Here is a 16,988-nt window from a genome sequence, read left to right as displayed (position 1 = left end):
CTCTTGGTGGTGTAAAATGACAGGTGCAATCACTTAACACAATGTGGATCTTACAAAACAAACATGTACACAGTATGGAGATACAGTAGGTGAAGAGATGAATTTAAGAAGTTGTGCATTTTCAAAATATTGCAATGATGGTATCCTTGTGGCTTCATGTCAAGAGCTTTTATTGTTTGTTTGTTCTATTGGCTTTAGCGTGGTTTCCATGTCCCCAACTTGTCAGACAGTACGTGATGCGAGGCGAATAGTGACAGATGACAGTTTTGGTACTTCATACATTTCTCCACTAGAGGTAGCACGGCTCACAAGGGATTTTACAGGTTTAAGAATCTCTGTACAAAGCAGCTACAACAGGACAAAGTTACAGCAACTTACCACTGATAACTGTACACCAGATAAACTTGGACAAAAATAGATCCTTAATCAGTATTAAGCCTGTCATCTGACTTTTTACATGCTGCTTGTTACTAGTTTTCTGTGAATAAATTAGTAGTAATAATAAATATAGATAAACTTTTGGTAAATGCATAATAAATGATTTGCATAAACCATTCAGAAACTTAAAACACAAACCTTTTAGGTGATTTCATTTGAGGAGACAGAGAAAGTCCAAAATGAAAGGAGCATCAGGAAGTCCTGTTTTAACTAAAATGGCACAATCCATCAAATATGAGGACCAAGTCTCAAGCATTGAGTCCTTAACACAAACCCTTGTGTCAAGTATAATATCTTTCAATCTAGTCTGCTTGTTTAACAAAATTGTGAAAAGAATGTTGTAATTTCAGAAAACAATAGGATCCAGTATCACTGAACAATGGCAGACCCGCCCTCTGACCATAACCTAAAATTCTGGGGGATTTTTCATATCCTCTCTTCAAAAGAAGTCCCTTAAGGCTGCAGATTCCACAAACGAAACTCACTTCACTCCAACATCACAAACAAAGAGCACTGAAAGAGGATTTTATTCAAATCACTTTTTACTATGGTGAAATTTCTTGATGTGTGTCATCATTGGGTTGACTGTCATTTATGTAAGTGAGCTGTTTGTCAGAGACAAAATTCTGTTTTTTATATTTTGACAGTAACTTTGACTCATAAACAGCAACCTAAGCAGTCACTAAATTATGGTTAAAAGATTCAGAAATGGTAAGTCTAGTAAGATGTTAGTGGCAAAATGCATGTAGCAAAGTCCAACTGAAAACAATTTTTTTTCATTAACAAGCCATGAAGATTCATTGAGGGGAGGAAATGGCCAACAGCAAGAGTTGCATATAGTTCCCTGCAGTGGTCAAGTTCAAGTCAGTTACAATACCCCTGTGTAGCATCACTAATACAGTAACTGCTTTTCATGATTGTCCCAGATGATAAAGATCTTAGAAATACTTTAGAATCAGAGTAGACCACACATCAGTGCAGCAAACCACCAATATTTTAAACTGCAGCCATCTGTAAACTCAGGAGCCTCTCAGTCACACTTTACCTACTCCTTGATATCTCTAAATCCCACAAGAAACCTCTCCAACCCTCTCCAACAAAACCAACTCTGTTTAATGTCATTGTCTCATTCTCTTCCTGTCTTATTTTTATTTCTAAAAAATAGTTTGGTAATGCAAGACAGATTTTAATTGTGAACATAATATCTGTGGTTTACGATGCTACTGACCAGGAAACTGGAATATGGTGTTCAGTTTTTTTAAACCTGTTAAACATTTGAGGATATCCTTGTATCTGAGTGTTTTCCTGATTAAACAAAGCTGAACTGAATGAATGAATTTTCCATCTCCGCTTTCATATTTCATGCAAGCAGGCTGAGGAGAGGAAGCACGAGGAAATGTGTGATATGAATAGAAGGATGGAATAAAAACACAACAATGATATCACTTTATCCTGGTTATAAAATGTTTATTGATAAAAATAAGTGTAACGTAGCTTATATAAATGATCACATGACATATGTCAATCAAGTACAGCCTTCATTCTTTTTAAATGATATTTTAAATGCTCATTCACGTTATATCCCTGATCTCATACAGTACCAGTCAAAAGTTTGGACACACTTTGGACTGGTGCTGTATTTCACACATGTTGATTTGTAGAATATTCAGTCATCAAGAATAGTTTCCGCAATAATCAACACAGCAAAGTAAGTACAAAGTATAGTAAAAAAAAGACAAAGATGTCCAATCTTAAAGGAATTATAAGATATAATCAAAGTATAGTATTATTTTTGTTCTGTAATCCCATACCAAAACTGAATCCCAGTTATACATTGATCATTGGAAGTGTGTTATTAAATCACAGCTGGATGATGGTGATGGCTGACTCGTACCAAACCCAGAAGCCTGGATAGACAGCCTCACTAAAGGTGGCCTTGAAGCGGTGGATGAGAGACATGGTGTCCCCTACAGTGTAGAAAGAGAGGGTACCCCCAGCGTGGTCCAGGAACACCCCAATACGGGAGGAGTAGGGTGCGTTGATATCTATCTGGTCCTTGTGGTGGCGGGCTGAGTAGCTGGAATCAGAGCAGAAGAGGCTCCAAGATTTGCGGTTGTATCCGATGCGGCAGCTGTCTCCATAACCTGTCCTCTTGATGCCTTTGTAGGTGACTCCTATGGAAGCCCCCTCCCCACTCCAGTCAACCTCCCAGTAGTAGGCGCCTCCGGAGAGCGCCTCTGTGCACAGGACTTGAGGCAGGGAGTCAAACCTGGCAGCGTTGTCACCATAGGACTGGGGGTCTCTCTTGAGGGTAGCTTTCCTGTTCCCTCGAGACAAGTAGAGCTGTCTGTAGGCTGTGTTTGAGTCCAGAGTGAGCTGACAAGCATCTGAGAAGAGATGGGATATGAATTAAACATTTACTTCACAAGAGGAGGCATTTAGCTTCAATTTTTTGGGCTAAATGTAAATCTAGAAACCCAAAAGGGGCAAAGCTTCATTTCCACATCAGCTTAAGCTACCTTCACCATTACACCACCAGCTGCAAGGTCACAGAGGTTAGAAGAATGTAATTAGAATGTCCAGTTCTGTTAGATGTTTAACTAACTTCTGCAATAATGTGGTTTGAAGGAAAAAGTGGCAGACCCTCTGGCTGTACACATGGAAATCAGAATTATTTCAGGGGTTAGAAATCACCTGCCTGCTGTGTACCTCCACCTCTGCAGGTCACAGTTGGTGAGCCACCCGACGGCTTCGGTGAGATCTGCCCGATCTATTATCTGGAATGCCAGAGGTATCAACACTGTTTGTGAGTTTGACCACAAACAGAAATGTATCTAACAAAGTGAATCTTTAAATGAAAGGTGTTCCCAGGCTTTAGATTATTCCCCTCTAAGATTAAATGCTAGCAAAACTGGCTCCTGACAAAACCTGAATTTTCTTTTTGTTCTAGTCTGACTGGTTAGTCAACATCTGCTTTCAAACAATCATGCTCTTAGTAAAAAAAGCTGTGTAAGTGCCAGCTAATATATTTTTAATGAGTCAATCCCAGTCTCTGTCAACACTGTGGGACATGTAGTAGTTACTAAAACCAGATTTTGTGGTCAGCCACAGGGTCTGACAGAGAACCTCGTCAGCATCTAATTTGCCTCATGCACTGAAATGAGCAGGGAGAGTAGTGATCTGTGTGACTGCAGAGAGCAGTATAAGAGAAGCTGAGACTCACATTTCAGAAAATCATCCCTGGACTGAGGTTCATGGACTGGTACAGACTTGTACATGGGAGCTTCATCACCTGTGGAAGTAAATACATATAGTATATCATCAAAAGGAAATAGTGATAGAGGCATAATGAACTGTAATGTGTTTAATTGAAGGATTTGGTTTTTTTACTGATATTATAGAGAATTTTTTTCTACCACATCAGGATATTAATTACAGACAATGAATCAACAATACTGCACAACACATATGATAACAAAGACTGATAATGAAAACAGGCATAATATGGATAGTATTGATAATCTTGTTGTATTAACCCACTGACTGTCACAGTATCAATGGAGCTGATCTGAACTGTTAGAGACCATGCAACCTGGCTGTATTCTAAGGAGGAGGGGTATGCTAATATAAACTCACTGGCAGTTTGACATTCTAATCAAAGTAAACATTTAACCGTGTGGCTACTGAGTGACCTCGGGCTACCCTCTACTGAATGTCATGCTCCAGCTGTAGCCAAACATCAAACAAGATTGCACAAAGCCCTACTGAGGACAAAGGAAACTGTAAATCTATTTGACTTTTACTGCTACAGTTATCCAAAATTTTAATTTTGGGTCCAAATAATTTCTAAATACTGCAGCTATCTGGCTTTGTGGATTAACTAGAAGCAGTTTGCACAAGATTACTAATAGAACTTTCTGTATTATTACCATATTGCTTTGTTGTTCAAATGAAATCAGTTAAAGGTAAGTTCATTTTCTTAAATGGTTGACTCACTTTTTGTTGACCGTCTCTTTTTGGATTCATCCAGCTGACAGAAGGTAATTTTGTTAACTGCAAAAAAAAAAAAAAAAGTGAATGAGTAACATGATAATAGTGGTAAAATGTTCATAAGATATTAACAGTATTACCAGAGGACTGAAATAATATCAGACCATTTAAATCTACGTCTTTGTCTTTTATCTTTTAAGGTCTTGATGTCAGCTCTCCACTCACCTGCTTTGGCTACCTTAACCAGTTCATCATTGCTGAATTCATTCAGGTGCTGTTTCATCTCAGAGACGGCCTTAGTGACTGGGCCGAAGGAAAAGTAGGGGTTGACACTCACTGTAGGCAGCTCCTCAGCCTCTGTCTGGGCGATCAGCATGTGATAGCTCTAAAGAGAAATAAACAGTAATGCAGATATGATGTATTCTTCTTTTTTTCTAGATTACACCATGCATTTCAGTTAGTAGTTATGTTTTACTGATACACACCATAAAGTGGAGTAAACATGATATTTCCACCAATGCATGATGAGATACCCTTGAAGAGGAGTTACGGAAATCGGTGGTGCTGTTGCAATGTCATATCATTAGCCTAATATATACAGTACCAGTCAATAGTTTGGACATGCTTTCCCATTCCCTTGAATAAGAAAGTGTGTCCAAACTTTCGACTGGTAATGTATATCTGACTGAACATATCTTAATGTCTCTGTTCAGAGGCTGTCAGTTACCTGGATGAAGTGGATGTGGTCCTCAGTGCGGGACAGCTGGGTGATCTCGTTGTCTCTTCTCTTCAGGTCAGCAATCTCGTGGGTCAGACGCTCCATGTGGCCCTCAGCGTTGTTGAGCGCTGCTCTCTTGTTGGAGGAGATCAGCTTGGTCATCTCTTGTTGCATCCTCTCAATTGAGCGCATCATGTCCGAAAACATCTTCTCACAGTCCTGCAGTGCTCGGTGAGCTGAGTGCTGCACAGGAAACATGGAGGCATGCCATAAATCAACTGGATGTCACACTGGTTTTACTAGCACTCTGAGAGAAGCTGTCATCACTACATGAAGGAATGTTGTCTGTGTTGGTAGTTGATTTAACTTTCCATTCAGTCTGTTGTGGTTAGTCGGGTCTTATCTGTCTGATGGATGATGTTGGCACAAACCTTTAGTGACTCCACTGCTTGTTTCAGTTCCTCCATCTGCTTCAGTCGATCATGAATCTTTTCTTGGATCTCAGCCTGTGTTGCGCCCAGCCGTTGCTATGGAGAAAACAATAGACATTGTTGATGACGATGACAGCAATTCAACAAGTTGACTAAATTATCTAATCAAGAGTTTTTCATTCTAAACTTAAATGTTAGACTTTATAATACAGCGCACAGCTCAAGGTTGGAAAACTGCATATGCAGATAACATTTACTTTCAGTTATTACAGTTATTTTCATGTGGGTGTGTATCATAAAATGCCTTAGGCTTTTATTAATGGGCTTGGTTCATCTATCGTAAACTGCTCTTTCATGCCCTACCTGCCACTTTGTCACTAGAACAATGAACAAAGACGTGTACATGTTTCACCCTGATTAAAACAATCACATAACGTCCATGTACATTAAATTATACTTGTCATGTTGAGCAAAGCACATTTAAAATTTTTTACTACTCCTGTTGCTAAGCAGATCATAGCCTGACACATGTCTGTTGTCACTTTAAGTAAAATGTTACATACCTGCTCCTCAGCCCTCTCCTGCTCAGCAGACACCATGTCGTGACCTTTATGTTCTTTCACTGTACACAGCACACAGATACACATCTGGTCGGTGCGACAGAACAGCTCCAGACCCTTCTGATGCTGGGGACAGATCTGTCTGTCCAGGTGGCCAATTTCATCCACCAGCTTGTGCCTCTTAAAAGTGGCTGACTCATAGTGGGGCTTGAGGTGCCTCTCGCAGTAGGAAGCCAGACACATCAGGCAGCTCTTGATGGCTTTTTGTTTCTTGCCAACGCAGATGTCACAACCTACATCCTGGGGTCCTGCGTAGTTGTAGTCAGGGGACGGAGGTGGAGGTGGAAAGGATTCGGCGTTGCGTTGGATAGTAGAGTGCCGGGAGCCTCCCATGCGTCTTGGGGTGGGCCTCTTGTTGTAGGTGACTCTGCACTGTGGGCAGAGGTATGAACCTGTGTGGTCAGCATGATCCCAGTATGTCTTCAGACAAATGGAGCAGAAGATGTGTCCACATGGGATAGACACAGGATCCCTAAGGTATTCCTTACACAGGTGGCAGTCGTCTTGGTCGGATGACATGGAGTCAGCTTGGTGTTTTTCCCTCTAATGTCGTGAAGCTGCTGTGACAGTCAGTGACTTGTGTCAGCACAGTGGCAAAGTGATCTTACAGGTACTACCAGCGCAATTTATATAGAGTAAACAGAGAGGGAGGCTAAACTGGTTAAACCGAAACCAGTAAAACATGGGCGGGGCGAAGAAAGGACACAGTGAATACTTCCATCAGTTACAGAATGTAAGGAGAATGAATAAAATGTGTGATCATAAGATACAAGGTTTGACCTTGAGTGATCAGATCAAGTTCAGTTCAAGAATTTTTTTTTTTTAAATGTCATGTAGTCACCAAAGAAATCACAAAGACAATCTATGCGGGCCTTGAGGATTTTATCTGTTTTCTAGCAAGAAATAGGTGCAAATTGAGCATGAAAATAATGTTTAGCAATGTTGCTAGTATTTTCATCCCACAAACAAATGAGTGACAGAAAAAGTATACCTTTCAAACTAGTCATCAAGAAATAATGCACTGTTAGGAAACCACAGGTGTGTCACATTTTACTGTTGAGTGTACTCTAATTGCAGAGTGTTAGAGATAGCCTGGAGACAGACTGTTCCCTTTGAGCATGTGATGATACCCACTCAAGTCACAGTACTAACTAACCTCATGCTAAAGAGATTATTTTCTGCAATTTGACTTATATTAGTACAACTCTTTTTCTGGTGATCGGCTGTAATTTCTCATCGGTAAAGTCTTCAGTGGTTCACTCCGTTTATCACTGATGTATGGTTAAATGATTGAAGAGTAGTGATGCCAAATTAACAGCTTTGTTGGCTTTGGTGAAATTCAGTTCGTTTGGTGATATTTCAACCTTCACCTCATCTGTAACCAGTTAATTATCAACTCTTGTTTACTTTGCATTTCATTACTTCTTCCCAGGTCTGCAAGTCAACACTGAGATTGTCTTTCAACTGTAATATTGTCCCAAATAAGAAAGTTTTTTCTCCACCAAACTCCAAGTAATTATAAGAATGTTTCCTGTTCTGAATTAAAAAAAAAAACCCAAAAAAAACGTTCCTCTGCATATTTCATCTTACAGTGGACACACCTCCAAGCCAAGATGGAGTTTCAGGGCTATTGAAATGGAGATAGGAATGCAACTACACTTGATAGCCCAGATAACAGGAGGGCCGAGAAAGCCTGCTTAAAAGATTCCATTGTGTTAGAGCCAAGATGGCCCAAGCAGAGTACCAGACATTATAGGGTCTGTTGTCCGTCAACAACAGTAACTACAGCTGACATGAAGACTAAATGTAGCATCTTATGAGACAAACAAAAAAAAAATCTGTTGATGGAGGTCATACTCTTCAGTGCAAGTGATGCAACATCAACAGACATGATGTAATGATCTATCAGTGTTAACAAAAACATAAATTCAAATTGTCTTTCATTGTAAATTACTTTTTAATGAAAAGATCCAAATTATTTTTATTTTTCTAAATTTTATGTTAATTATCTTTGTGACTGTCTAGTGACCTTGTGATATAATTTTTTTTTTTTAAAGGTGTGTCTCTCTTGTCATTTTCTGTTATCGCTCTACTATCAACTATCTACCCAATAAAAGAATAAAATGCCCAAAATAATAATATTTTTTTTTCAAACTTAAATAGTTTTAAGAAGTGTATAATCCTAGACTTTAGCACCCCACCTACTGTTCACCTACTTTGCATGTAAATTAAATTAGTCAGGTCGTTAAGTCTCTATTGACAATGACAAATACAAAAGGTGAGAATGTTCCAGTGAAAGCTAGTAAGCTCATCTGATTGTAAATTAAGTTAATTTAATCAATCATACTATTAACATTTAAAATTGCACTTCAAACTAATACTACATTTACTACACTTTCTTTTTCATTTTTTTTTAGCATTTCCACTCTTTAAAGATTTTTATATTGGTCTGGACTTTATTTTACCAATCTAATTGGTCGTTTAACCTTGTTTTTAGCCAGAAGATGGACTTTGCCTCCATAAAACAAAAATATAGAAATTTTATGGAGAGGAACAACCCATTGGCCTTACTACACTTAACCTTGACAGCTGAGCCACCAGACACAAAATGATACACCTAAGAATCAGTTTCATGGCAGACAGGATTATGAAAGCTGATATGAGCATCTGTCAAGCTCTCATTGCTTATATATGAACCTCTCTTCACTTAGAATTGAGGAAGTGTGTGTTACACATGTACACAAACATGCGTAAAAATATGGGACTACTATTTTGGAATTCATTTAATTTTTATTTGGACTAGCTCCATTGGATGCAGCACTGACCGACATTCAACAAGTGGTGTTTTTTTCTCATCTTTGAGTCGATTTGGCTGACGTCTTGACAACAGCAGTGTTTACAAGTGGTGTGCAACCTTTTTGTTCACATCTGGCCTGTGTCTGTTAGCATTGTATCTACCAGCATCAACAAATGCGTCCACTGTTTCCCCGCAACATATTCAAATATTGTGTCTTCCTGTTGTTATTACTCACACTCAGTGAAATGGCTCCTTGTTTCCTTTGATCAAATAGCCATTTGTGTTCTCCTGCACTCGCCCTGCAGAAAGCACGCTCACTGCACCTTAATGAAGGTTGACCTTTCACCTTGAACTTGGACTCAGCTATAGATGACTGTGGAGTTTCAGTCTGTTTCATCAAAGAACACTGAGATTTATAACAAGCATGCTACTCTGTTGGCGAGGTGCATTATAAATCTCATTAAAGTGTCCTGTATTCTAAACATTACCCTGCTTCATTTTGACTTTCTCAAAGAAATAGACATTTTTGAACAAATGTGCACTGTATAATCTTCACTTTTTTGTATATCAAAGCCATACTCAGAGATTTGTCCCTTGGCCATGGTTGTCTACACTAACAGGTAGTTAATCTGTAAGCACAGAGTGCTCCCTTTACTCTGGAGGAAGGAAGGAAAAACTGGCTTATCAGAAACCTGACCAAATATGGAGAGGTGAAACTACCTAGCGTATGAAGTAATGCAAGATATGAATTGAAGGAGGAGCTAATGTACTTTTTCCAACCTTACATTAATATGTACTCTATTTTTCTGTTACACAATCCCAGATTAGACAGAAAATACTTTATAAAAATTGAATTTCAACCAAGAGTGCCATAAAAGTTTAGGGACTTTCAAAATAATCCTGAGCTAGAGACAGACAGAAAAATACAAAATACTGTGAATGAGCTATTGGTCTTGGTGGAAACCAGTAGTGTAGGCCTAATTGAAATGCTAATGACAGGCTATGATGTCAGCAGACACCTCATGTTGCAGAGACACTCTGAAGTTTTTGCCTCAAGCTGATTTTAAATAACATCAGGTAACCATGACAGACATTTGTAGGAATGAAAAAACGCCAAGTGTAGCATGCAAACAAATATGTAAAACATTCATTGCAACAATGCACCAGGATCTTTCAGGAATGTTCTGTTTGTGTATGCTCATGTGCACATGCATGTTTCAATGAATATTTTCTTTCCGCTGTACAAACAGCTGCTGTCTACATATCTACAGTTACAAATTGACCTGCAAAAGTGACTTGACTGGTTTGACAAGTCAAAGTGTAAATACTACAACTCTGAACTCTAGCTGCTCTATGAAAAACCACCTGCAGCAAGTTAAACTTCTAAACAAATTTTTGGTGATAAAAGGATGTTTGAAATTACTCTGAAACTGCTTGAGTTCAGAGTGTCTGTGTTTGTTTATTGGGTGGTCCCTTAAATTCCTGCAGTACCTTAGGCTGCATTTGTGTTTGTCAAACTATAACCGGTTTAAGACAATGGCGATTCTGTCTGACAACAATAGGTGGAAATACAGCTGCAGAGAAGTGTGCGCAATTCATCCACAGATGAGCCACATGAGAAATTTGAGAGCAAAGGAAACTGTGAGGAAAATGGAAGCATTTTATAGCACGTTACTTGTCACTTCTTATACTTTTCACATTTCATTCATTCTTTCTCTTTCAGTTTGTTCTCTGTCTCTCTCCTCTCCTGCCTGTATGCCCTCTCTCCCTCTCTCTCTCTCCCTCTCTCTCTCTCTCTCTCTCCCTCTCTCTCTCTCCCTCCCTCTCCCTTCTTGCTCAACCTGCTTATCTGAACTGGGCAGGGCTCGATATACTCACAGCACAGGGGGGAGGGCCTTGTCTGCTTTCAATCAATAACCTCTGGAATTCAGAAATACAAGTAGGTCCTGTCTCTGGCAGGCTGTACCACACTTTTGAGGGCGGGCTCCCAGGCACACTCGACGAAATCTCTATCTGCTCCTGGCATTCTCTCTCCGCTTCCGCAGGTCTGACTGTGTTTTGAGTCCATCACCATGGCTGATCACACTTCTCCAGATTACTTCAGCTGCTCCCTGTGTCTGAACCTTTTGAAGGACCCTGTGGCTATTCCCTGTGGCCACAGTTTCTGTATGGACTGCATCAGCGGCTACTGGAATGAGGCTGACTACACAGGGATTTACATTTGTCCCCAATGTAAGATCACATTCACCCAGAGGCCTGTGCTGCGGCCCAACGCCACTTTGAGTCTGGTGGCTGAGAAGATCAAGAAGAGCGGTCTGAACCTCAACCTGAACACATCCCAGGGGAACGTCTACGCCGGGCCAAGTGACGTACCCTGTGACTTCTGCTCCGGGAAGAAATTAAAGGCTGTGAAGTCCTGTCTGAACTGTCTGGCATCCTACTGCGAGAAGCACCTGAAGCCCCACTATGAATCAGCCACATTCAAAAGGCACAAGTTGGTGGATGAGCTGGGAAACCTGGACAGGAAGATCTGCCCACAGCACCAGAAATCCCTGGAGCTCTTCTGTCGAACAGACCAGATGTGTATCTGTGCTATCTGCACAGTCAGTGAACACAAGGGCCATGACATTGTCTCTGCTGAGGCAGAGAGGGGCGAGAAACAGGTAAGAAATCCTCCTGTCTGTGTAAATGGCTCTTTTCAGTGAACTAAACGCTTAAAAGCACAGAGGTAGTACTGGTCACTTTCAGAAAATGAAAGTGTGTGTTTCTTGTCAGACAGATAAGCAGTGCATTCATTTGCACAAGAGAAGGTGAAACTCCCACAAAGTCATTGAGAATTCAACTTTTAAAGTTTTTCAGAGAGATATACTTTTTAAAAAAGAGGGAAGTAGTTGATACATTAAAAGATATATCGCCTTTGGAGTGATTTGAGAACAAGCAGGAAGGGTGTTTTTCCCAACTCCTGCCCCTGCACTACAACTAGCGCTTGTACTTTGACCCATTTCACCAACACTATCAGCTACCCTGGCAGGCATTCACCGCCAAAACAAATGCAGCTCTCTGATTAGCTGTGTGGATGCCAGGGGAGTGTCTTAGTTATCGCATTTGAAAGCTGCTTTTCAGAGAATGCAGTGTTCCAGCTGTGGGATAGATATACAGAAACAGTAGACTTCCTTCTGCTGTGTCGGTTCCCACCTGTGGGAGTGAGTCTGTAGTGAAACTGGAATGTCAGGGAGTCAAGGCCTTCAACGGCTCATGACCAATCCCAAACCAAAGTCGTACACATTCAAATGACTCACCAGTCACGTTGTCTGTAAAACAGTGTAGAGTAGATAAGAATGTAAACAGATACTGTACTATAAATCTGCATTGTGGAGAACAATTATAGTTTCTGTGTATGAGTAATTTAGAAGAGGTGTTTTTATGACAGACAGGAATATGGGTTAAAGGATTTTAAGGGCACGGTAAAGTAATAATTCATCTTCCTGTGTTCTTTGCAACACGGGGAGTCTGGTTTCTCTCACCCAAAGATTTACAACCTGAGTCTCACACATCTCACTCCGTCTCCCGCTCTCTCTCCCCTCCCCCTCTCATATTCACCCCCCCTCCCTCCCTAGATTCCCCGCATTCCTCAAGCTTATCTTGAAGAATGGGTTAGTGGGCTTGAGTAAAAGCTGAATTAGAAAAGCCCTCTATTCTGCATGTCAGTGCTGCGTGCACCTTGAAACATCTCTTTAAAAGTCAGTCAGCGGTAGATTCACATTCCTGACATGGCCAGAATTCCATTACAGATTTCCCCCCCACCTCTCCCTCTGAGATAAAAGCTGGCCGTATTAAGAAGAATCTTTGAAAAGGGTTTATTAAACATGCCAAACAGACTCCCCAGATATTCCTTGATGAGAATGAATGTTTCTACTGAACCAACAAATATGAGCCTTTATATTCTGTACAATAAACCAGCATAGCATTCAACTACATCTTATTAATATACATCTTGTAAATCATATAAATATTTAATTCATGATGAGCTGTTGTACTACTGCAAAGAAAATTAAAGGAACTCTGCAAGAGAGTGCATGTTTAACAAAGATACCGAAATAAGCAGCTATGTAATACTCCTTTATTCTACAGAAACTCTTGGGAGTCTCCCAAGCTGAGATTAGACAAAAATGCCAGGAGAGGGTGAAGGAGCTGGAGGAACTGAAGACTGCTGTAGATTCACTGAAGGTACAGTAAGAATTCTATGTTGATAATATATTGTGCCTTTCTACCATCCAGCTGTCTGGTTTTTCATTCAAAAAGTCAGACATCGCTATAGTTCATCACAGTTCAAACTGTAGTGGCAGTTCCTTCCGTAAAAACACTGACATCCTGAGTATCCCGTCCAGAACTCAGCCCAGAGAGCCATGGTGGAGAGCCAGAAAATGTTTGAGGACATGATTCGCTCCATTGAGAGGATGAGGTCAGAGGTGACCAAGCTGATCGGTATCAACGAGAAGGCTGCTTTCAACCAGGCCGAAGCTTTGATCGAGCGGCTGGAACAAGAGATCGATGAACTGAAGAAAAAGGAGTCTGGCCTGAAGCAGTTGTACAGCACTGAGGACCACATCCACTTCCTGCAGGTAACAAAGTCAAATATACCTGGAGTGGCCATTGAATTATGTCAATGTCAAATAGTATTTTCACACAGTATGATGTTGTTCTCATGACATTGCATTTTTATTCTGATTTGGGTCAGATTCCAGTCAATAGCTTACATTGAACTAATTAGTGCATATGGGTGCACTTTTCAATAAAATGGCTTATTACTACCAGAAGATTTCTATGTGGATCATAACAATATGAAGACATATCAAATCCTTTATAACAATCAAGCATAAACAAATGATGAATAAATCAATGGCAGTGCTTTGAGTGAAATTGATGTTCCTATCACTGTGAACCAAGCTCTAAAGTGATGAGTTTTAAAACTGTTAAAAGGTCCACATGGATTTGAATGAAAAATCTGTTTGTGACAAAATAGCATTTGACTATATAATCATTTGGATCAACAAGTGTGTCCTCTACAATGTGATTTTCTTTTGTCAACACTCAGAACTTCAACTACCTGTGCACCCCTACTGACGATGGCTTCATACCCCGAGTGACAGTGAACCCTGACTTCTCCTTTGGGGCTGTCAGGAAAGCTGTGGCTGAGATCAAGGAACGCATTGAGGAGTTTGGCAGAGGGGAGCTGCTTAAGATCTCCAAATCAGGTCTGACCTTAGCAGCAGAAACACAATACTTGTACATGATGGACATAAAACACAAAAAAACATTGTCTAAATATGAATGTGTTCTGCCTTACAGTGAGTGAGGTTCCAGTCTACACTACAGAAAGTCGAACATTGGACAGAAGGAGCAGAGGTGAGTGCTGCCACGTCCTATAGCAATATACGACTGTAGGAGGTTAAACATTAATTACGTTTGTAGTGCAGTCAGCATAAATTGTCGGAAGCAAACCAGGAAGCAATTCTATCATAAATCTGGTTAAAAACACAAAAGAATTGAAGGCATGTGTGTGGGTGTATGCAGTTCACAATGTCCTAACACAGTGCTTCTTCATCTGCAGTCAAGGAAATGACAATGACTGTGGACAACACTCCTCCAGAGCCAAAGAGCAGAGCTGACTTTGTAAAATGTAAGTATCTGGTGTATATACTTGAAATATTACAATTGAACCCTATTAATCCAATTAATACTATAAAAATGTATTGATTTTCTTCCTTCAGACTTCTGCCAGCTGAAATTGGACGCTAACACGGCCTATAAGGAGCTGTACATCTCTGATAACAGCAGAAAAGTCATCCGCACCAGGGACCTGCAGCCCTACGGAGACAACACAGAGAGGTTTGACAGCTTTGCCCAGGTGCTGTGCCGAGAGGGCCTGTCTGGAGGCCGCTTCTACTGGGAGATCGAGTGGAGCGGGGAATTCTCCATTGGAGTGGCCTACAAGAGCATCAGCCGAAAGGGCAAAGGCTCACTGTGTCTGCTGGGCTACAACGACAAATCCTGGAGTCTACTTTGTTCTGACTCAGGTTACTCTGCCTGGCACAACCGCGTGGACAAACCTGTCAACGGCCCCCACTCCCCCAGGCTAGGCGTGTACCTGGACCACACTGCAGGTGTGCTGGCATTTTATAGCATTAGCAGCACCATGACCCTCCTGCACAGGTTTGAAACCACATTTGTTGAGCCTATCTATCCAGGCTTTGGAGTTGGAACCTCAGTCAAGATCTGCAATGTCAAGTGAACATCTGAGCTATCATTGAAAATCTGAGAATACTTTCTATGTGTTTCTTATAACATACAGCACACTTTTGGAATATATATTTTTGCAATAATTTGAAACTGTACCAAACCACATTGATGAAGTTATGTCACTTATTGTTGAAGGAAAATGTTTCTCCCAAATGTGTATATACTGTTTTTTTAAAACTCTTTTTAACATCACATATTAAGTTTTGCATTGTGCTGTAAAATCCTACTTTTCAGGATAGTTTTCTAAGATATTACTACTCAAATAATTACTTCATAATCACACAAGTACAATATCAAGAGAAGTGTTAACCCTTTTAGTATCTGATAATAACTGCTGGATAATGTAATAACATGTTAGTATGTAATAAATCAGCTTAACTTGTAAATGTAGTATGTTTTGAGAGTTACAACATCACATTTTTCCATTAACCCCCATTAATAACTTCATAATGGACATGACATACAGTACCAGTCAAACATTTGGACATACCTTCCCATTCATTAGAATGACAAAGTGTGTCCAGACTTTGACTGGTACTGTATTTCAAGTGATGATGTAATTGTGAGTCATGATGAATGTAACCTGAGATAATCAGAGGAACATTTTCTTACGATAAGTCATGACATTGTTGGCCAATACTATTGCATCATGAGTTTAAAATATGTTGCACTCTTAAGAAGGTCATAGGTGATATAATAATGTTCATGTATGTACATTAACAGGTATCATTATGATTTCAGCTATTTCAGAAGAATATTTCATTGTCATTTGATTTTTTCATGTTATGACATTATCTAACAGTTGTTACATCAAATCAGTTGCTAAGTATTTTTTCCCCACTTGAACTAACCCTTATTTAATTTTGTGTATGTTTACTTACAGTATATAATGGACAACCAGAGTATAATTGTTATCCAGATTTGTTTTGTAACAAAATTATTCATTGATAGTTCTAAATAAAGAGCTACATGAATGGATTAATTATTGTGTTTTTGAGATGATTTTTCTATTTTTATATACAAACATAAGAACTAGAAAAATGGTGATTATCTATGTTGCTAAATGTAGGTACTTAAATGAGAAAACAGAGCCACTTATTTGATGTTTTTTTTACTTTGTGCTTTTACAAAGGCGAGGTCAAAAGTATCTGTATCAACAGAGATAGAATTTGAACCTTTGTTTCAATAAAGGATTAAACTGGTATGTGAACCACCCCATTTATTATCTATTAATCACCAAGCCACTTGTGCTGGAACAGAACAGTATAAACTCTACTTAATACTCACGGCTCCCTCTGTTGGTTGATTACAGGAACTGAACTAAAATAAAAACATGACCATTTTGACCAGCAAAATATCAGCAACACTGTTAATCTTCAATGATATATCATATATGTGCAGTAAGAATATAAGACTTTAGATTGACATGTGCATTTCCTACTGTTCTGTGACATGTCATAATGTTTTCTGTGAAAAAAAAAAATCCTATTGCACTGTGTTGTTAACTTTGCTGAAACACCTAATTTACTGGATGCAAGTGTCCTAGGTGGAAAAAGTATTTCTATTACTCATATTTCCTATAAGCTGTATGCTTGTATTTGTCAAATGCATTGTTAAATACATGCATGTTATTAAAAAAATTACATTTTGTAATATAGCTGCAGGTAAGAATATAACCAAACATTATGATCTGT

General features: G+C 39.6%; 2 protein-coding genes across 3 annotated transcripts; one reads left to right on the top strand and one right to left on the bottom strand.

Annotated features, from left to right (window-relative positions):
* Positions 1-1,880: 1,880 nt before the first annotated feature.
* On the bottom strand, positions 1,881-8,153 carry ftr83 (finTRIM family, member 83). 2 transcript variants are annotated; one of them, XM_044371370.1, is made up of 8 exons: positions 6,141-8,153; positions 5,578-5,673; positions 5,156-5,389; positions 4,654-4,813; positions 4,435-4,491; positions 3,662-3,730; positions 3,133-3,215; positions 2,736-2,825 (listed from the first exon to the last, which is right to left on the bottom strand). In XM_044371370.1, exons 1-7 carry the CDS (start codon positions 6,714-6,716, stop codon positions 3,163-3,165), a joined length of 1,245 nt encoding a protein of 414 aa, XP_044227305.1. In that variant the 5' UTR covers positions 6,717-8,153; the 3' UTR covers positions 2,736-2,825; positions 3,133-3,162. The 2 variants fall into 2 exon arrangements, with proteins under 2 accessions (XP_044227304.1, XP_044227305.1); XM_044371369.1 differs by lacking the exon at positions 3,133-3,215 and having other exon boundaries at positions 1,881-2,825; positions 6,141-8,148.
* A 2,653-nt stretch (positions 8,154-10,806) lies between these two features.
* Positions 10,807-16,496, top strand: ftr82 (finTRIM family, member 82). The gene is made up of 7 exons (XM_044371368.1): positions 10,807-11,657; positions 13,126-13,221; positions 13,383-13,616; positions 14,090-14,249; positions 14,344-14,400; positions 14,606-14,674; positions 14,766-16,496. Exons 1-7 carry the CDS (start codon positions 11,067-11,069, stop codon positions 15,284-15,286), a joined length of 1,728 nt encoding a protein of 575 aa, XP_044227303.1. The 5' UTR covers positions 10,807-11,066; the 3' UTR covers positions 15,287-16,496.
* Positions 16,497-16,988: the final 492 nt, after the last annotated feature.

This window comes from Thunnus albacares, chromosome 13 (genome assembly GCF_914725855.1).
Source record: "Thunnus albacares chromosome 13, fThuAlb1.1, whole genome shotgun sequence".
NCBI lineage: Eukaryota > Metazoa > Chordata > Actinopteri > Scombriformes > Scombridae > Thunnus > Thunnus albacares.
This window is presented reverse-complemented; position numbering and strand designations above follow the sequence as displayed.

Coding starts and splice junctions, on each gene's coding strand:
- ftr83 (XM_044371369.1), bottom strand. CDS start 6,716: ATGTCATCCGACCAAGACGACTGCCACCTGTGTAAGGAATACCTTAGG. Junction 5,674..6,140: donor AGGAGAGGGCTGAGGAGCAG/GTATGTAACATT, acceptor TTTTCTCCATAG/CAACGGCTGGGCGCAACACA. Junction 2,826..3,661: donor CAGGGATGATTTTCTGAAAT/GTGAGTCTCAGC, acceptor ATCTCTTCTCAG/ATGCTTGTCAGCTCACTCTG.
- ftr82 (XM_044371368.1), top strand. CDS start 11,067: ATGGCTGATCACACTTCTCCAGATTACTTCAGCTGCTCCCTGTGTCTG. Junction 13,617..14,089: donor ACCACATCCACTTCCTGCAG/GTAACAAAGTCA, acceptor GTCAACACTCAG/AACTTCAACTACCTGTGCAC. Junction 14,675..14,765: donor CAGAGCTGACTTTGTAAAAT/GTAAGTATCTGG, acceptor TTCTTCCTTCAG/ACTTCTGCCAGCTGAAATTG.